Source organism: Myotis myotis, unplaced genomic scaffold, assembly GCF_014108235.1.
Source record: "Myotis myotis isolate mMyoMyo1 unplaced genomic scaffold, mMyoMyo1.p scaffold_m19_p_7, whole genome shotgun sequence".
Lineage (NCBI taxonomy): Eukaryota > Metazoa > Chordata > Mammalia > Chiroptera > Vespertilionidae > Myotis > Myotis myotis.
Window position 1 is genome coordinate 86,796,621 of NW_023416379.1, and position 21,127 is coordinate 86,817,747.

General features: G+C 48.1%; 1 protein-coding gene across 4 annotated transcripts in view; it reads left to right on the top strand.

The window, feature by feature from the left end:
- The window catches only part of CCND3 (cyclin D3), a 91,288-nt gene extending 70,416 nt beyond the window's left edge, over nucleotides 1-20,872 (top strand). The window contains exons 1-5 of one of the 4 annotated variants that reach the window (XM_036317632.1): nucleotides 13,992-14,351; nucleotides 15,188-15,403; nucleotides 18,339-18,498; nucleotides 19,067-19,203; nucleotides 19,700-20,872. In XM_036317632.1, the coding sequence (XP_036173525.1) occupies nucleotides 14,154-14,351; nucleotides 15,188-15,403; nucleotides 18,339-18,498; nucleotides 19,067-19,203; nucleotides 19,700-19,867 (879 nt within the window). In that variant the 5' untranslated portion in view covers nucleotides 13,992-14,153 and the 3' untranslated portion in view covers nucleotides 19,868-20,872. Of the gene's footprint in view, nucleotides 1-13,991; nucleotides 14,352-14,375; nucleotides 14,845-15,187; nucleotides 15,404-16,400; nucleotides 17,081-18,338; nucleotides 18,499-19,066; nucleotides 19,204-19,699 lie in introns of those variants that run through there. The other 3 variants (XM_036317633.1, XM_036317634.1, XM_036317635.1) reach the window with 3 other exon arrangements.
- Nucleotides 20,873-21,127: the final 255 nt, after the last annotated feature.

The window sequence follows — 21,127 nt, forward strand, 5'->3', positions numbered from 1 at the left end:
AGCTTGGATGCCAGTGGATCACGGTTAACGGATACATAATACAGAAGAGGAGGGGCAGGTTTGCAGCATCCTGTGCGCCAGCATCTGTGACATCCAGGTGGGGATGTGAGCCGTGGAGGTTAGAACTGGAGAAACATGAAAGCTGAGGCTGAAGGAATAGAAAACAGTCTCTGAAGTATGAAAACACGGGCCTTGGCTTAAGGCCTGGCAGATGTTTGTAGTTCTAGAGGCCGGTGAAGGAAAGAGGAGCCAGGGTGGGACCTGGGGATGCGTGTTTTGATGAAGGCATCGCTGGGACTGTTTGACGCACCTCAGCGTCTGGCGGTGGGCGGTGGAGGCCCCATCTCAGGAGGAGCACACCGTTGACCTAGTCTGGGTTATCTGCTCAGAGGCACTCAGACCAAGGGTGCTCCCAGCATCCTGGGCTTGTTTACACGGCCTTTGTGGGAGCTTTTTTCCTCTGCACGTGCCCAGCCTCCCACTGCTGAGGGGAAACTCCTGAGAGTAGGGATCCTGACTTCTCCCCCATTATTCTCCAGGAAGCTCAGCCTAGGCCTGGGCACACAGTTGGGCTGAGAATGCTAGTGGGGGACTGAATGACTAAGCAGAATGGGCAGCAACATTGAACTTGGTCCGCTGCTTCTTCTTGAGTTCCTTTTTGTTTTTTTAAATATATTTTTATTGATTTCAGAGAGAAGGGAGAGGGAGAGATAGAAACATCAATGATGAGAGAGAATCCTTGATCGGTTGCCTTCTGTATGCCCTACACTGAGGATCGAGACCACAACCCGGGCATATGCCCTGACCTGGCATCGAACAGTGACCTCCTGGTTCATAGGTCAACACTCAGCCACGGAGCCACGCTGGCCGGGCTTGAGTTCCTTTTTAAGGGGAACATCTGGTTTACAGGAATGGGTACAGTCTGCTCTCAGGCTTGAGTGGCATCAGGCTTGCTCCATCCATTGGTCCATCCATGCATTCTGAATATCTACTAAAAGTTCAGCACTTTGCCTGGCCGGCGTGGCTCAGTGGTTGAACATCGACCTATGAACCAGGAGGTCACGGTTCGATTCCCAGTCAGGGCACATGCCTGGGTTGTGGGCTCGATCCTCATGTGGGGCATGCAGGAGGCAGCCGATCAATAATTCTATCTCATCGTTGATGTTTCTATCTCTCTCTCCCTCTCTCTTCTCTGAAATCAATAAAAATATATTTAAAAAAATAACAAATAAAAGTTGAGCACTTTGAACATAGGATTGGGGGGCTCCTAGTACTTTCCATGCATTATTTTGCTTACATTCCAACAGGCCTCTGAGGCAGGCACTGCGACTCTATTTTGCAGGTGAGGAATCAGTTAATTATGCCCCAGGTCACACAAGTGGTAGAGGTGTAATTCAGCCCTAGTTCTAACTCAAAAGCACCTGCGCTCTCTCAGTGACTCATGTTAAAGCTTCAATAGGTAGAAAATGACCATATAATTTATTGTCCAGACTGGAATGATTTTTAAAAAGTTTTATTGAGATATAATTTTCATAACATAGAATTCACCTATATGAAGTACACAGCTGAATGGCTTTTAGTATGTTTAGAGTTGTGCAGTAATCACCATCATCTAATTTTAGAAAATCTTCATCACCCCCAAAAGGAACTTAGTAACCATTAGCAGTCACTCCCCATTACCATCACCACCCCAGCCCGAGGCAACCACGGATCTATTTTCTGTCTCTATAGATTTGCCTATTCTGAACAATTGATATAAATGGAATCACGATGTGTGGTCTTTGGTTGTCTTCTTTCACTTACCATAATGCTCTGAGGGTTTATTCATGTTGTAGCATGCCTCAGTACTTCATTTCTTTTTATAAATGTTATAGCATGCTTCAGTACGTAATTCCTTTTTATGAATGACTTCAATGACATTCCATTATATGGATATTCCACATTATATTCAGTATATTTGTTCATATGTTAACAGACACTTGGGTTGTTTCCACTTTTGGCTAGTATGAATAATAATAATAATGCTCTTTCATTTGAATACAAGTGTCTTTGTGGATGTGTTTTTATTTTTCTTGGGTATATACCCAGGAGTAGAATTGCTAGGTTACATGGCAAGTATGTTTAACGTTTTGAGGAACTGCCAGACTGTTCTCCAAAGTGGCTGCACCATTTTACACTCCCACCAGCAGCGTATGAGGGCTCCACTTTCTCCACATCCTCACCAACACCTGTTATTCCAAATGGGGACACGTTAGAGAGAAAGGTACAGCACTAATAATTACACCAGGATAGCTGGCATATGTTCTGCGTCTACTTAGATACCAAAAAACTAGAAGATTCAATTCCTGATTTCAGAGAACTTTCTGGCCACATGATGAGTCAAAGCCCCAAACCTACATGCTTGAGTTAATTAAAGAATCAAGTAAAGGTAAATTATTAAGAAGGAAAGCAAAGCGCATTTTATTTCCCCTAGGACATTTTTTTCTCTTGATTTATTTATTTTATTTTAAAAAATATATATTTTATTGATTTTTTAAAATATATTTTATTGATTTTTTACAGAGAGGAAGGGAGGGGGATAGAGAGTTAGAAACATCGATGAGAGAGAAACATCGATGAGCTGCCTCCTGCACACTCCCCACTGGGGATGTGCCCGAAACCAAGGTACATGCCCTTGACTGGAATCGAACCTGGGACCCTTGAGTCCGCAGGCCGATGCTTTACTGAGCCAAACCGGTTAGGGCCATTTTTTCTCTTTAAAAGAAAGGAACTGTCTCATTTGCCACCGTATTATTGTCCTTGGCCCCAGGAGTGTCTTCACAGAGTCTCAATAAGGACCTGTGGAATAAATGAATGAGTGAGTGAGAGGAGGAATGACACAAACTCTCCTGGAGGGATTGTAAAAAAAAAAAAAAAAAAAAAAAAAAAGAATCAGCTGCCGGGGATTTGTGAGTTTGGGAGAGGTATAAGTCTTTTCTAAAAATGTAATTTTCTGCTCAGTGTTTTAACAACAATAATGATAATTTTTGTTGTTGTTGATCCTCACCTGAGAATCTTTTTTCTATTGGTTTTTAGAGAGAGGAAGGGAGGGAGGGGGAGAGAGAGAGAGATCCATGTGAGAGACACCAATTTTATTTATTTTTTATTTTTTTAGTTTTATTGCTTAAAGTATTACAAAGGGTATTACATATGTCTCATTTTTCCCCCACCCTTGACAATCCCCTGCATATAAGTCCTTCAGTTGATCTCTTACCCCCCCCCCCCCATTCTGCCCCCCTACCCTCCCCGGCCTTCCCACTGAAGTTTGACAGTCTGTTTGAGGCAGCTCTGCCTCTGTATCTATTTTTGTTCATAAGTTTATAATGGAGAGAGACACCAATTTTAAAAAGTATTTGTATTTATTGCTTTAAAATATTTTTTATTTTATTGTTGAGAGTATTACAGATGCCCCCCATTTCTCCCCTCTACCCCCCTTCCACCTATCTCCCACCCCATCCCAAGCCTTCACCTGTCTATTGTCCGTATCCATGGGCTATGACTAACTTGTACTTCTAAGTCCCTTCTCCTTTTTCACCCATCCCCCCACCCCCCCTCCCATCTGGCAGCCATCAGAATGTTCTCTGTATCTATGAGTCTGTTTCTGTTCTGTTTGTTCACTTATTTTGATTTTTAGATTCAGTTGTTGATAGATATGTATTTATTGCCATTTTATTGGTCGTATTTTTTATCTTTTTTTTTCTTCTTCTTAAAGAAGACCCTTTAACATTTCATATAATGGTTTGATGTTGATGAACCTCTTTAGCTTTTTCTTGTCTGTGAAGCTCTTTATCTGACTTTCAATTCTAAATGATAGCTATGCTGGGTAGAGTAATCTTGGTTGTAGGTCCTTGCTTTTCATCACTTTGAATATTTCTTGCCACTCCCTTCTGGCCTGCATAGTTTCTTTTGAGTAATCAGCTGACAATCATATGGGCACTACCTTGTAGGCAACGAGTTGCTTTTCTCTTGCTGCTTTTATATCATTGTCTTTAACCTTTGGCATTTTAATTATGATGTGTCTTGGTGTGGCCCTCTTTAGGTTCATCTTGTTTGGGACTCCCTATGCTTCCTGGACTTGTATGCCTATTTCTTTCACCAGGTAAGGGAACTTTTTCTGTCACTATTTAGGTTTTCAATTTCTTGCTCTCTCTTCTCCTTCCAGCATCCCCATGATGTGAATGTGGTATGCTTGAAGTTGTCCCAGAGGCTCCTTACATTACTTCATATTTTTGGATTCTTTTTTCTTTTTTGCTGATTGGGTGTTTTTTGCTTCCTTATATTCCAAATTCTTGATTTGATTCTTGGCGTCCTCTACTCTACTGTTGATTCCCTGTAAATTATTCTCTATTTCAGTTAGTGTATCCTTTATTTCCTACTGGTCCTTTTTTGTTGTTGTTGCTATTCTCGCTAAGTTCCTTGAAGTACTCAGTAAGTTCTTTGAGCATCCTTATAACCATTGTTTTGAACTCTGTATCTGGTAGTTTTCTTGCTTCCATTTCATTTAGTTATTTTTCTGGATATTTCTTTTTTCCCCATTTATGACATGTTTCTTTGTTTCCACATTTTGGCTGCTTTCCTGTGTTTGTTTCTGTGTATTAGGTAGATCTGCTATGTCTCCTGGACTTGGTAGAGTGGCCATGTGTAGTAGGTGTCCTGTAGGCCCCAGGGGCTCAGCCTCTCCAGTCACCAGAGTTGAGCACTGCAGGTGAGCCCCTGTGTGAGCTCTGTGCACTGTCCTATTATAGTTGAGCCTTGATTGATGTTGGCGCAACCCAGGCCAATGGGTTGGGAGGATCAGTTGCAACTACATTGGAAGAACTGCTGTGCTGAAGCTGACCGTATGGAGCAGGACTTACTTCAGTGGGGCTTTGGTTCTCACTGAGTCAGTCCCTTGTGTGTGTCATTCCTGGTGGTGGTGGGGTTGTAATATGTCATGGGAGAAGCTGGCCACTGGGTGCTCTGGCTCTGGATCCTCTGGGGAGATGCAAAGTCAGCCACTCCCTGCGCCCTGCTTGGGGCCACCCAGCATGAGCTACAAAGCAATCTGCAGATGGCTTCTACTTGTCTTGGGCCTCGTGTGGTCCCTAGGAGAGGCCAAGCTGTGAACCAAGGTGGGCTGCTGCTAGAGTCTGGCCTAGGGCCATTTATTGAGAGAGCTGGGGCATGCTGAGGCCAGCTACTGCTTGTTTGAGTGATTTTAGGAAAGTCTAGCATAAGGCAAGAGAGGCCAGTTCTAAGGAAAAGCCACTGGAAATGTCTTGGTTGAACCTGCAAGTAGGGAGGGGCGGGGTCTCAGGGAATTATCAGGGGAGGGCAAAAAGTATTTGCCAGGTTGATGGAGATTTTAATGTGGTGGCTGCCTGTTAGCTCTGTGGTGGGGAGGGCTCAGCAGAGGAACAATGGCCTCTTCCAGCATTTCTGTTGGGGAGAAAGCTGCCCCTTCAGCTCTTGCCCTGATTCTAGACAAGTTAGTTCCTCCCTGAATGTCCCACGTTCCTTTCAAGCTGCTGCCCCAGTGCTGGAGCTCAGAGGGAGCTCCAGGTAAGTCTGTGTGAAGGCCCTTAAAGAGGAGCTGCCTGGGGCTCCAGCGACCTCTATGTCATTCAGCCACAATCTCTGCTGGTTTTTACAGCCAGAAGTGGTGGGGACTTCTCTTCTCAGCAGTGGAACCATGGGCTGGGGGGTCTGGTGTGGGGCTGGGACCCCTTGCTCCTCAGGAAAACCTCCACAGCCAAGATATCCCTCCCAATTTTAAACCATCACATGTGGGTGTGGGACCGGCTGGTTCTGAGATTCCACCCCACATCTCCGTCCCTTCTACCAGTCTCGATGTGCTTCTTCTTTAATTCCCCAGTTGTAGGACTTCCTTTCAGCTAAATTTCAGGTGGTTCTGAATCATGGTTGTTTGGTATTTTATTTTACTATTCTTTTGTTTGTTTGTTTCTTAGTCCCATACTCTGAATTCATTTATTTTACCTGCCCCACCTCTGAAATCACTTGATTCTTCCACCCCTGGTTTAGCCCCTTCCCCATATTTCACAGGAAATTTGAGGTTTGGTTCAGAATGGGAGTGACTTGGTCAACTCTGGTGTTTTGTATTTTTGTTGTAATTTTGATGTGGTTGTGGGGAGGCGACGAGTGCTGTTTACTTACGCTGCCGTCTTGACTGGAATCCGAGACACATTGATTGGTTACCTCCCACATGCACCTCAACCAGGCCAGGGATTGAACCTGTCACCCAGGTACATACCCTTGACCAGGAATACGAACCCTGGACCCTTCGGTGCACAGGCTGACCAACAAACACTGGCCAGGGCACAACTTTAATGATAATTTAAAAAGAAAAAACTAAATAACCTATAATTAGAGGAATCTTAAACTTGATTTTGTAAGTGTGAATGGCTGACAAAAGGTGAAGGAAAGACATACCAAGCCTGGGAATTCAGGAACAGGGGGTCTGGAAACAAAGCACCTATCTTTATGCACAGTACCTCCTGCAGCAGGTTAACCAAATTGGGAATAAAAAGGTGTAGTACCTACCCCCAGGAGTTTCCAATTTTGGAGGGAAAATAGGATTTATTAACAGGAAACAATGAGACTAATTGAAAGCAATCATTGGCTGGCGTGTGCCCTTGGGCAGGTCAGCTCCCCTCTGTGGGCCACTGTTGATCCATCTGGCTCTAACCTGCTCTCTAATGCTACAACCCTGGTGGGCTGGGAACTAGGACTTGAAGGAAGGAGCTGGATTTGCAGAAAGGACCAGGATGCCAGGAGTGGGTGATAAGGCCTTGGGGTGGGCTGGAGTGCTCCTGCTGAGATAAAATTGGATAGGGTGGCTGAGGCCTCTTGAAGGAGAACTTGAAAAGCGAGGCTGGTTGACTTTTAAATTTGACCTGATAAGCAGGTCCTTGGACTGGAGATGAAAGGAGTGTCTGTGGGAGATTAATCTGATGGCCCTGGGCCATTGATCCGGATCTCTCTGGAAGTACTGTGAGGACTGAAAGGCTCTCAGGGAGGCTTTTGCAATAGTAATGTAGGCCCAGTCTTTTAAAAGAGGGTTTGAAATGACTCCTGCCAGTCTCAGGATACACATGGCTTCCGTGAAGTTTAATTTTCCTTAACCATAAGTAATTTAAAGTAAATGTCCTTTTTACTTTATGACAATTATGGCTGTATTATGGACCAGAATCCTAAAAGTGTATATGCTTCTAGGGCAGAATGTTAGACTTCAAATAAATTTCAGGTTTGCAGAGACTATTTTAGGTTATACTAGATCCCTCAGAGAGATACTTTCTTCTCTGTTGTGAAGGGTTTACTTTGGTGGCAAATTTTGAGAAACTGGCTAACAGTCTACTGGAGGAATGGGAAGAATAGGATCTAAGTGAGCTTCTGCTAATGGTTTTGTTGGGGTAGGTAATTGATTGGGTACAAGTAACCAAAGGAAGGAAGCAATCCAAGATGGCACCAGGGCTTACCATCTGAAGACTCAGGAGAAAGATGGTGCCATTCATAAAAATGTGCAAATTGAAAGAGGGGTGGAAATATATGGTCTACCTTGAGAATACTGGGAACGCATGGCCCCGCTAGTCCCAGGGAAGGACTAGCTAGGTTGATCATGGAGGAGGAACCTCTTGGTCTTTCCCACTGACCTGCATGTTGGACACTTTGCCTGGTGTACTTTCTGTGACCTAAAGAAGATGTTCGCTGTGGGGTTTTAGAAGGTGCCCTATATCAGACGAAGGAAGTTCTCACCTATCCCTACTTTGCTAATAGTTTTTTCTTATTCTGAATGACTTGAATTTTATCAAAAACTTTTTTGGCTTCTGTTGATTCTATCATGATTTTCCCACCTTTAATCTTTTAATGTGATGAATTATATTGATGTTTTTCAAAAATAATAAACTAACCATTTATTTTTTATATAAGGTAAACACAATCAAACATACAACCCATTTTATTTATTTATTTTTTTAAAGAATAGTTTATTGATTTTTAGAGAGAGAGGAAGGGAGAGGGAGAGAGAAACCTCGATGTGAGAGTCGAACATCTATCAGTTGCCTCCTGCACACACACACAGTCACACACACACTAGGGATAGAGCCCAAAACTCAGACATGTGCCCTTGGTACCCAACCAACGGAGTCACACTGGCCAGGGCATTTTTTGTTTATTTTTTATTATTTGAGAGCGAGAGAGAAACATCTGTATGAGAGAGTAACATTGATCGGTTGCCTCCCATACACGACCCGAATGGGGATAGAACCCACAATCTAGGTAGGTGCTCTGACTGAGAATCGAACCCATGACCTTTTGGTGTATGGGATGATGCTCCAACCAGCTAAGTCACCCTGCAGGGCTGCTTAATGTTTTTAAAATTAAGTTTTTCATTAAGTAAATTTATTTTAAGAGGAAACCTGATAAAGTCCCAGGTTTGTTGTCCTGGTACACATACATACAACTTTAAAATGAGCATAAAACTTCCCGGCTGGCGTGGCTCAGTTGTTGAGCATTGACCTATAAACCAGGAGGTCACAGGTCAATTCCTAGTCAGGGCACATATCCCGTTTCAGGCTCGATCCCCAGTGCGGGTTGGTGGCAGGAAGTAGCCAATCAATGATTCTCTCTCATCATTGATATTCTATCTCTCTCCCTCTCCTTTCTTCTCTGAAATAAATAAAAATATATTTAAAAAATAAAATGAGCATAAAACTGTTAAAAATATTTATTTGGACCTCGAACTTAGGCTCTGGCGCCTGACTGGGTCAAATCGATGTAGCACATGCAGCCATTGCCACCCAGATACCCTCGGCTCTCATCCTCCCGAGTGCACCAGCCCCTTCCAGTGCCCCACTGTGACTGCCTGATGGCTGGTCCTGGCTATCCGAGTCCATGTGCGCTCCCGCAGGGAGGCTGGACGTTCTGGGGAATTAATCGCAGGCCCCTTTCTCCATCCCAGCAGCCCTCCACCACTGGCTGTGGGGAATGGTGGACAGGTGTCCCTGCTCCCTCCGAGGCAGAAGCATGCACTTTTCGTCACGTCCCAGAGTTCCTCAACAGGACCGAGCTCCATTTGCCCACAGTGTTAACTTACTCAACAATGTACTTTTCACTGGTTTCCTTCCCTTCTGCCTCATTTCTCCACTCGTGGGTGCTTCCTGGAATCACCTCCTGGGACAATTACTTCACTTGAATCCTTGTCTCAGAGTGTGCTTTGGGGAGACCCAACTAAGGCAGCCTCCTGCTAGCGGCATGGCGTTGGGCGATACTTAGCTTCCCCGTGTCTCTGTTTCCATCTGTGACTGGAGGGTAATAATAGCAGCTATACTTCAAGGTGAAGGTGGTTAAAAGATATAAACTTCCAGTTATAAGATAAATAAGTCCTGGGAATACAGTGTACACCATGATGATGATAGTTAACGGTCTTGTATTGTATAATTGAAAAGTTGCTAAATGAGTAGATCTTAAAAATCCTCAACATTATTACAAAACTGTACACCTGAAACCTATATAATTTTATGAACCAGTGTCACCCCAACAAATTCAATAAAAAATTAAAATAAATTCTCATCACAAGAAAAATATTATAATTATGTAATGGTTGTTAACTAAACTTATTATGGCAATCACTTTGCAATATATATGTATATTAAATCATGTATACTTTAATACAATTGATACCTCAATAAAACTGGAAAAAAACTTTGATAATGATGATTTACTTTCTCATCAAAGATAAATGACCTTCTAACCTGATTAGTTTATTCAATAATTCTGAGAGTAAAGAAACACTTCCTTTAGTACAGATCTGGTTTCTGGTTATGTACTTACTCCAAAGCTATATTTTTTAGTCCTCCTGCATACCAGAAACCTCTTACACTTCAACATTTTTGTCTTCCCATAATTTCATATCTATTCTTTTAGATATGAAGGGAGAGGGAGAGCAAAGCATCAATGATGAGAGAGAATCATTGATCGGCTGCCTTCTGTACCCCATCTACCGGAATCGAGCCCACAATTCGGGCATGTGCCCTGACCGGGAATCGAACTGTGACCTCCTCCTAGTTCATAGGTCGATGCTCAACCACTGAGTCAGACCAGCTGGGCCATATTTATTCTTTTTTTTTCTTATTTATTTATTCATTCATTTATTTATTTTTAATAAATCTTTATTGTTCAGATTATTACAGATGTTCTTCTTCCCCCCCTCCCCCATAGCTCCCTCCACCTGGTTCCCACCCCACCCCATGCCTTTACCCCCCGCCACTGTCCTCATCCATAGGTGTAAGATTTTTGTCCAATCTCTTCCCGAACTCCTGAGAATTGTCAGTCCACTCCCTGCTTCTATTATATTCACCAGTTTATTCTGTTCATCAGATTTTTTTAGTGACTTAATTTTTAGATTCACTTGTTGATAGATATGAATTTGTTGTTCCTTTGTTGTTCATAATTTTTATCTTTGCCTTTTTCTTCTTCCTCTTCTTAAAGAATACCCTTCAGCATTTCATATAATCCTGGTTTGGTGATGATGAACTCCTTTAGCTTTTTCTTGTCTGTGATGCTCTTTATCTGACCTTCAATTTTAAATGATAGCTTTGCTGGGTAGAGTAATCTTGGTTGTAGGTTCTTGCTATTCATCACTTTGAATATTTCTTGCCACTCCCTTCTAGCCTGCATGGTTTCTGTTGAGAAATCAGCTGACAGTCGTATGGGTACTCCCTTGTAGGTAACTGACTGTTTTTCTCTTGCTGCTTTTAAGATTCTCTCTTTGTCTTTTGCTCTTGGCATTTTAATTATGATGTGTCTTGGTGTGGTCCTCTTTGGATTCCTCTTATTTGGGGTTCTCTTCACTTCCTGGACTTGTAAGTCTATTTCTTTCACCAGGTAGGGGAAGTTTTCTTTCATTATTTCTTCTAATAGGCTTTCAATATCTTGCTCTCTCTCTTCTTCTGGCACCCCCATAATTCGGATGTTGGTACGTTTGAAGTTGTCCCAGAGGCTCCTTACACTATCTTCATATTTTTGGATTTTTTCTTTTTTCTTTTCTGGATGGGTGTTTTTTGATTCTTTGTATTTCAAATCTTTGACTTGATTCTTGTGATCCTCTAGTCTGCTGTTGGATCTCTGTATATTCTTTATTTCAGTCAGTGTATGCTTAATTCCTGACTGGTCCTTTTCCATTTTTTCGGCATTCTCATTAAGATCCTTGAAGGTCTCACTAAGTTCCTCGGAGGTTTGTAGAAGATTCTTGAGTAACCTTATAACTGTGGTTCTGAACTCCAAATCCAGTAATCTGCTTTCCTCCATTTCTTCCATTTGTGACATGTTTCTTCATTTCTGCATCTTGGCTGCTTCCTTCTGCTCTTGGCGCCTCTGCACCTCCTACCCAGCCTCAATGCGCTTTTTTCTTTCCTTCTAGTTGTAGAACTTCCACACAGCCAGCTTTCCCGTGGTTCTGGATGATCCACTGTTTTGTCTTTTCGTTGTAGTTTTAACATGGTTGTGGGGAGCGGCACGTACTGGTATATACCCTTTGCCACCATCTTGGTTGTTCATATTCTTTATAATTTAAAATATATTGTTCTCTTTAATGAAAGAGTGCAGTGTTGTGATTAATTAACTAAAACTTCATACTTGTATTTCGGAAGATAGGAGTAATGGTTTTGCAAGGTTAGATAAGGTACATGGCACACATTCATGTTGGCATAACAAGAGTTCTTGAATTTAAAACAAGTACACACATATGTTATTACTAATAAACTACTTTTCATTTTTCCAGTTGGCAGAGGTTTTTGTTTGTTTGTTTTGTTTTGAAATAGCTACCTAATGTTTGTTCATTAGATCGGTTCAGCATTTCAGCAGGGGATTTAGAATGAAATTTATGGGAGGAGTTTTGGGGGATGGGTGAAAGGTGAGCGGGATTAAGAAGTACAAATAGCCAGTTATAAAAATAGTCACAGGGATATACAGCACAGGGAATATAGCCAATAGTACTGTAGTAACTATGTATGGTGTAAGATGGGTAATAGACTTATGGGGAGGTTCATTTCATAGGTATATAAATATCTAGCCACTATGCTATACACCTGAAACTAATACAATATTGTATGTCAACTTTAACTGAAAAATAAATTTTGAAAAATCTAAAAAAGTCTTTGAATGTTTCATAACTTTAGATTGAGAAATTCCACTTCTAGAAATTAATTCACTTCTAGAAGTAATGACACAGAAATATTACCACAAAAATATTTCACAGTATTGTTTCTAATAGGGAAGAATGAGAAACAACTTAAATTTCCAACAATACATGTTGGGTAAAATGCATTATATATTCACCCAATGGCATACTATGTAGCCATCCTATATAATAAAGAGCTAATATACTAATTAGACCAAACAACAGAACAACCGTCCAGACATCCTTCTGGATGACTGTGCAGATGACCTTCTGGACGAAGCCGGGACTGTGAGGGCTGCGAGGGGCTGTGAGGGCCAGCTGAGGCTGTGAGGGGCTGTGAGGGTTGAGCCCCTTGCATGAATTTCGTGTACGGGCCTCTACTTAAGAATAATGTTGTAGTATAAATGACATGGAAAAGTGCTAACAATATATTTTTTTTAGTGGAAAAAAAGCTTACAAAACAATTTGCAATGACCTCATTTTAAAAAATAGAACAGTCTTAGAAAAAACAAATATTGACATTTTAAAGGGTTATCTATGGATGGTGAGATTGCAAGTAATTTTTCCTTTTTGTGTGTGCCTTATCTGGATTTTCTAAGGTTTCCACAATGCAAATGAATATTTCCATGATATTAGAACTATAATAAAAATTATCATTTAAGAAACAATTTATTGAGAAAATGTTTAGCATGGAACTTGCCTGTTAGTGTCCTTTCCCTCGAGAGGACCTCAGGAGAGGCAGGAGTTCCCAGGCCTCCTCCCACCGGGAGCATTACTGGAGGCCTGTGGTCTGCCTCTTGGTCGTGTGGAATCCAGCTTTGGGGAAAGTACAAAGTAACCCAAAAGTTTGGGAGGTAGAAGAAATGGCAATTGGGAGATTTTATAGCGTCTGAGCAAGAAGCGCCTTCAGAGAGGATCTAGTTTCTCCGCCTACGTTTCCCTCAAACAGAAGCTAAGGCCGACTCTCAGGGCTTGTCCAAGGCCACACAGCGGGCTTAACGGCAAGGTGAGGCCTTGAATGGGCGGCCTTTCCGCCGGCTGTATTTCGGTAACGGGCGTATTTCCACCAGGCCTTCTACTTTAATGTGCACAGAACCAGCGGGGGGCTTGTTGAAATGCAGATTTTGATCCGGCAGGTCAGGCGTAGGCTTAGGAGTCGGCATTTCTAACCAGCTCTTAGGCGATGCAGATGGTGCGGGCTTTGGGATCACAGCCCTCATGTGCAGCCATGGGGTACCAGTGGGGTAGAGCACAGATTCTGCAGCCAGGCTGCCGGCTTCCCGATCCTAGCTCGGCCGCACATTGATTATTAGTGGGCTGCAGTTCCTTATCCGCGAAATAAGGATAACACCTAACTCAGTGAGGATTTACTACGTTACTGCACGTTACGTATTTAGAACACTGCTCGCTAATATCTAGTTACTAGTTGTTATATTCCCCAGAGCAAGCAGCGGGCGAGGTAGGGTTGGACCAATGAATGAATAACCTTTGGAGAAAAGCTCTTTCTTGGGCGACGAATGTCAGAGAAGGGAAAGGGGAGGGCGCATGGGTGGGGGAGAGGACCACCTCCTGGAAAGCGCTCTCCACGGGGTGGTCGGGAGGGAGCGGGGCGACCGGAAGCCGGGCCGGCCCGCGCCCGAGGACCAGCGCGGCCGCTGCGGGGGAGGGGGGCGCCGCCAGCCCTTTCCGTCTGGGGCGGCGGCGGCGGCTCCGCCCCGGGAGCGTGTGACGCGAGAGCATTCCACGGTTGCTACCTCGTCGCGAGGGGCGGGGCGCCTGTCAGGGTAGCCGCGCGCCGGCGCAGGCGGGCCGGGCTCCAGCGCGCAGTGCCAGCACCAGCACCAGCACCGGCACCAGCTCTGCGCCCGCGCTCTCCGGCCCGCCGCCTGCGTTCTGGCTCGCGAGCCCGCCCTCCCGTCCTTCTCGTGCGCCGCCGAGTATGGAGCTGCTGTGCTGCGAGGGCACCCGGCACGCGCCCCGGGCCGGGCCGGACCCGCGGCTGCTGGGGGACCAGCGCGTGCTGCAGAGCTTGCTCCGCCTGGAGGAGCGCTACGTGCCCCGCGCCTCCTACTTCCAGTGCGTGCAGCGGGAGATCAAGCCGCACATGCGGAAGATGCTGGCCTACTGGATGCTGGAGGTACCGCGCGGACGGGTCTCCCCTCCCCCGCCGTCCCTGCGTCCTCGGCTCCGGACATCCCGGGGCCGCCCTGTTGGGACATCCTGGTCTCGACAACAATCTGCAAGATGCTTCGGTGGCCCGGACCCCCGGGCCCGGCCTTTCACTCGGCACCCTAGCCGGCTGCCTGCGCGGCGTCCCATTCCTTTTTCCTTCCCCAGTCTCGGCTCTGGCACCCTAACTAACCATCTCTTCGGCCGGGAAAGCCGGGCAGGATTCGCCTTCTCCCCATCCGGCTTCGCTAGCGTCTCCTGCTTCTCTCCCCCGCCCCGTCGTCTTAGGAGAGCGCGCCTGGAAAACCCTGGGCGCAGCCGCCCCCGCCCCGGAGCCGGTTCCTGTGTCTGCCGCGGGGTTCTGGCGGGGAGGCGGTGGGGGTGGCGCGCGCGCGGTTCCGGCGGTCAGGGAAATGAAAAGTGCGGGAGGCAGCGGCTGGAGTCTCCTCCCTTCCCTTTGGGTGTGTGCAGTGGGTGATGGTAGCGGGGGTAAGGTCCCAGCTCCGCTGCTGTGGGTGACTCTTGGGGCCCCCATGGGGGAGGGGAGTCTCATTAAGTAAGGGAGCCCCTGGCGTACCTCCCTTGGGGGGGGGGGCGGCGGGGGAGGCGACACGGAGCAAGGGGGCCGTCCCCTTGGGGTGAGCACATCCTCTGTATTAGTCCTTGTCACTGTAAGCACCTTTTCCCCTTCCATGTTTGCTCCCCGTCCCACTTCCCTTCAGTGCCCCCTTTCACCTTCAGTGCTGCTGTGCTTCCCACGTTCCTGCCCTTAAGTGACTGTGTCCTCCCCCCCCCCCCCCCCAGGTGTGCGAGGAGCAGCGCTGTGAGGAGGAAGTCTTCCCCCTGGCCATGAACTACCTGGATCGTTACCTGTCCTGTGTCCCCACCCCCAAGGCGCAATTTCAGCTCCTGGGTGCGGTCTGCATGCTGCTAGCCTCCAAGCTGCGCGAGACTACGCCCCTGACCATCGAAAAATTGTGCATCTACACCGACCACGCTGTCTCCCCCCGCCAGATGCGGGTGCGTGCATACTTTCCCCCGCCCCTAACACATACCCCTCCTCACCGGGAAAAGGAAAGCTAAGCCCTCAGAGGCTTTCTGCCCCCTGGGGGACGGCTCAGGGCCGCAGGGGCTTATGTTTGGACAAAAGATGGGCAGTGCAGTATGATGGTTAGAGTAGCCCCAGTGGAGGCTTAAACTGCCAGCATGAACGAACTCCCCTTCTCCTGACCTCCAGGGGGTGCCACTCCTCTTGGTCTTTCCCCCAGATAGCAACAAGTCAGACTGCATGTCTACACTCACTAGTACTTTGCCTCCGGGTTTACACAACCATCATGAGTTATTTATTGGCAGCAGCAGGACATGCCTGCACACCCCCACTGGAGTGGGGGAGTGGAATGTGCTTCTTGTGGGGGAGGGGGGCTGCTTTGGGTGAGCCTTTATCCGGGTGTGGACTTTGTGATTGAAAAGCCTCCCAGAGCAGATTAAAGCCCAGCCCTGATTGCTCTCAGGAAGGGCTCCAGGAGTTTCATCCCACCTTCTTTCCTTCCTCTTATATCCCAGAAGAGACAGCTCCTTCCTAATCCTCGTTGTGAGGAGCCCGAGCAGCTGCCTCAGGCCTGGTGGAATCATCTCATCTCTCCCTTTCCCCCTTAGCCGGAGGCCAGAGCCGAGGGACAGACAGGGAGCTGAGCTGCAGCTGCTTCCGATGTGATAATGATGCCCCCTCCCCTGGCCCGCCCACTCTGACCATGGTCTTTCATAACCCTGTGGGGAGCTGCTGTCACTCCTGTGGTTTGGGAAGTGGCTCCCTGGGCCCCTTGCTAGGAACTTGGGCTGGGCTCTTCCGAGGCAGGGCAGGAGAGGCAGGGCAGGAAAGTCACCGGGAGGTTCTCTTATCCCAAAGCCTGAGGTCGGGGAGCTGCCTGGATCTGGAGGAGGGGTATGCAGATCACCTCCCAGGGTGGGGGTTGGAGGGGTGGGGGGGCTGGGAGAGGGTGGGTGAGTGGGCACCTTCCTCAACCTCGCTCTATACTGCCAAGTCTTCTCCTGACCCTGAGAGAGTCTCTGGGCCCCATCTCCCGGGGAGGAGGGCAGCGTGCAGGCTGCTGTGATTGGCTGGCCAGGAAGCCAGGGTACTGGGGCCCCCGACTGCTGCTTGTCCAGGAACAGGATTCCTCTTCCTGCCAAGTAGCTCTCAGAGATGGGAGTAGGAGGCCGGAGTTGGGAATCTGGGAGGCCCCACAGCGCTTTGTGATGAATCTGGTAGTTTTTGGCAAGTTTAAAGGTGGAGCTGCTTTCCAGGGCCAGTGGGAAAGATGTTTTTGGAGGGGTTTGGGCTGGAAGGTAAAAGGGGACTTCCTTTTTCGTGTGAGAAGTTTGGGATGGCATGTGTGCCTTTGTACGAGGGAAGTTTTTCAGAACAGGCAAAAAATACTCTTCCCCCACTCTCTCCGCCTGGGCTGGGGGTGGAGCGTGCAGATGGCTTCCTAGAAGGTCAGAGTTGGAAGGGACCTCAGTGAACTCGGCAGTCCAAATGCTTGTGAGAAGGCGGAGGCCCAGAGGCGGAGGGCAGGGTCCTGCCTTGGCCACCTGAAGCGGATGACGAGAATCTGGGCCTTCTCGCTAGCCCAGGTGGCCCTGAAGGCCAGAGATATGATGGAAGTTGCCAGCCACGGCAGCTAAACCCTCCCTGGGGTATGTTCGGTGCCAAACGAGGACTGAGATTCTCAGGGGCTGTCCGGAGACAGGGTAGGGTGGCCACCTTCCCTCACACAGGACCCCATGCCTTCCCACAGGGCCAGTCCCGCTCCAAATTGCCTTTCAGGTGTTTCCTTGGAGGCTAGGTACTTTCTATTCACTTCTGAGTTAGGAGTTTGGCCACTGGGACAAGCACCAGGGGTAGAATGCTAGCTTCTCTGCCCAACTTCTGGCTCCAGGCCAGGCTGTTTTCTGTGGGGCCCTGCAAGAGGTTTTGGGCTGATTTGGGAGGATGACACCTAGGCCGGGGCCGGGAAGAGGTTGGGTGGGGTTGCTATTTCTCTCTCAGTAAGGAGTCAAACCCTTGAGTTCCTTCCTGAGATAAAACAATGAAGAAATCCTCATATGTGCAACTCAGAAATGGGGCCAGGGCTTCGAACCCTAGACAAGTGGATTGGGGCTCCCATCTGCCTTCTGGGATCTAGCAGGGGTGTGCAGGCTCAGGCAGGTGGAGATCGGGTTTGGTCCCTCGGAGACCATCCAGACCCATCTTGTTGGCATGGCCTCCACAGCTCTTTCCAAGACTCAAATGGCACTAAGCACTGTGGGTTCCAGTTGAAGGGGGTGGGGTGGGTGTTATATCTCAGGACCCAACCCTGATGTCCCACCAAGGGGATGTGGGTTGGGTTGGGCAACGTCCCCTTTGAGGAACCTCAGAGTTAGTTCAGTGACTGTATCAGAGGTGGTGTGGCCTCATGCTCACTCGGGTTTCTACAAGAGGCATAGGCTTGGCTGGGATGCAGAGTTGGGGAGAGGCTAGTGGTGATTTCCCCTTTTACAAATCCTTGGGATTATGGAGAGTCGGCTTTACCCCAGAGGAGCCTCAAGTTCATAGAGATGGTGGTGGTTTCTGTTGCTGCTGTCTTTTCATTCAAGCCCAGCTGGAGAAGTGCTCAGAGCCTTGGGTCAAGTCAGAAAAAGGCCTGTATTATTGGCCCCCAAAAGATAACCAAACAAGATCAAAAGACAGTTCACGTACAGCAGGTAGTCTGGCACGTAGTAAAAGACAAACAAATGCTTAAAGCAAATGACCCCAGCTCTTCCCTGCCCTGGACTCTCCATGCCACAGTGCCAGTCCCTAAACCCAGAAGCAAAACTGGGGTCTTGACCTTCGAGTTTGATGGGCATCCTTCTCCGTTACTCTCTTCCCTTGCCTTCTTTAGTCACTGACCCCACCTTCTTCTCCAACCTCCAGGACTGGGAGGTGCTGGTCCTGGGGAAGCTGAAGTGGGACCTGGCTGCTGTGATTGCCCATGACTTCCTGGCCCTGATCCTGTACCGGCTCTCTCTGCCCAGTGACCGACAGGCCTTGGTCAAAAAGCATGCTCAGACCTTTTTGGCCCTCTGTGCTACAGGTAATACACTCCAGGCATATTTTTGCCAAATCAGGAAAATCAAGACGTGGGAGGGTCAGAGGAGATGCTTGTTACATGCCTTTCAAAATTTGTGAAAATTATGTCCCCTCTGAGCCCCCCGTTTCAATACAGAAAAGATGCAGAGCACAATCTCAGCTGAATGGGATCTTAGAGACCCCAGTACAAATGTAGGTGGGGACTCAGGGCTTAGAGAGAAGTGATTGCCCAAGGTTTCACAGTGATTAAATTAGGAGCAGAACCCAGGTCTCCACCCTGGTTTTGTTTCCACACCAGGGAGAGAGACTCATTCACTCCCTGGTGCCTGGCCTGGGTCCCTTAGGGACCACCCTGGACCTGGCCTGCACAGGTCTGCTATTCACCGACCCTCCAGGAAATAATCTCTCCTACCTCTCTCTCGCCCCTGGCTGACACAACTCACTGCTGGCATTTTCCAGGATGCCCCTGCTCTGTTCCTGCTGCCTGGCACTTTCTGAGGGATAGGAAGTCTACCCTGGTTGTTATTCTTGATGTACTCCTTGCATCATGGTTCCCTCTCTCTCTTCCCAAGATTACACCTTTGCCATGTACCCACCATCCATGATCGCCACAGGCAGCATTGGGGCTGCAGTGCAAGGCCTGGGTGCCTGGCCCGCATCCGCAGATGAGCTCACGGAGCTGCTGGCAGGGATCACAGGCACTGAAGTGGTGAGTGCTGGGCAGCTGGGCAGCAGCCTGTCAATTCATGAAGCGCTGCTATTCCCTGAGCCTCCAGTAGAGGGAGGTGTCCATCTCCAACCTGGTGCCTTTCACGGGCCCTGCCCTTGGAGCTTCTGTGGCGTTTTATCTACTGCCTTGTCTGGGGAAAAGCAAGTTGTCTTGGGTGGGTTGCAGGGCACCATCCCTTGGTGCCCTTTTCTGCCAAATGGTGTTCAGGAGTGGGGGTGGGAGGCTTAGTGTCGGATGCAGGGCTGCGCTCACACCCTGTTGCCACATCCTCTTGCCAGTTTCTGAGAATTGAAGGCTGATTCCTGGGGCTGGGCTGTGGCTTAACCTCCCCAGACTTCCCTGTGTGCTGGGAGGTGTCCGTCCCCCGCACCTGCTGCCAGATGCTATGGGAGGAGGGAAGTGGACCTTTAGCTCCAATGGGACCTTCCTCCACCTCACCCAGCATTCCCTCCTCACTGTCCCCCCTTGTTCCCAGGACTGCCTGCGGGCCTGTCAGGAGCAGATTGAAGCTGCACTCAGGGAGAGCCTCAGGGAAGCTGCCCAGACGTCCCCCAGCCCAGCACCCAAAGCCCCCAGAGGCTCCAGCAGCCAGGGGCCCAGCCAGACCAGCACTCCCACAGACGTCACAGCCATCCACCTGTAGCCACGGAGAGGCCCCCTCCAGTGGCCACTGACAGCAGAGGAGGGTCCCTGCCACCCTCCCTCCCTGCAGGAACAAACCACGTCGCATCTGCCACAACTGAAGTCTGGGGGGGCTCCTTCCTATTTGCCCTTTGCTAAAGAGAAGGGGGCAGGTCCTGCCTATCCCTGCCGTGTGCACTAAGGGGCCCGGCCAGCCACGTTTGGGTGGCTAGTCAAGCCCCTCCTTCTCCCTGCCTCTGACCAGCTCAGCTCCTTCCCTGGTTCTGGCTGGGGGTGGGTCAGCTGGTCAGAGACAGAATTGAAGAAGGTAAAATAGATGTAACCAGCATTCCTTATTGAGGCCCCCTGTCTCTGGGGCTCTCACGTTCTCAACTGCCAAAATGCCCTGGTGCCTTATAAAGGTGCTGCACCTTCTAGAGTCACTGCATTTGGATTGGGGTCTTTCTGAAGAAATTTCTGATATTCTGAGGGGACACAGTCTGGACAGCTCTTCTCAACATACTTTGGAGAGCCCTGCATAATCCGTGCGCACAGCTGCTCCTAGAGGGAGGGGCCCAGGCCTCTGTCAGAGATTCCAGAATCAACCAGTTCCTCCTCGCTTTGCTTTCTGCCCAGTTTCTCCTGTGATTGAGGGGGGTCAGTGCTGAAGGAAGAGGTGGTTTTAATTTATTAATTGTGTTGAATACAACTGTAAGAGGGTGTGGTGGGGCCCACCAGCCCAAGTGGTGGTGACCCTGGCGGTTGCTGCATCCCTCCTCTGCTACTGGCTAGAGGATCTTTGTGACCGAGGAGCTGCTACGGCCTGGGAGGGGCCAGGCCCTCCTCTCCCTTTGGCCCTGTGCCCCGTCCTGCATCAGGGGATGAAGCAGGGGTGACCTGGAGGTGACCAAGCCCGCTGTCTGAAGATGCAAACCCTGTTAACACAGGTCTTTCCTAAGGCCACAAGGTCCAGTTGCTGGCCCAGGACCATCATGCTACCTTAATAAAGATTGTGGAATAAAGTTGGCCTTGGCTTCTTGGATTGGATGGAGGTGAGGGTAAAAGCATGAGGTAAAGAGGGCAGAAATCAGTGGTCCATCAAGCCACTTATGTAAAGGGCCAGAGTAAATATTTTAGGCCTGTGAGCTATCTCCTCTGTCCCACAGTCAGTGCTACTTTATAATGGAATGTGTGCTTTCCTAAAAATCATTGTTCTTGCAAAACTGCCTAATAAAATCCATAGGACTTATGTATGGGCACAGCATGCAAGAACTCAATGAGT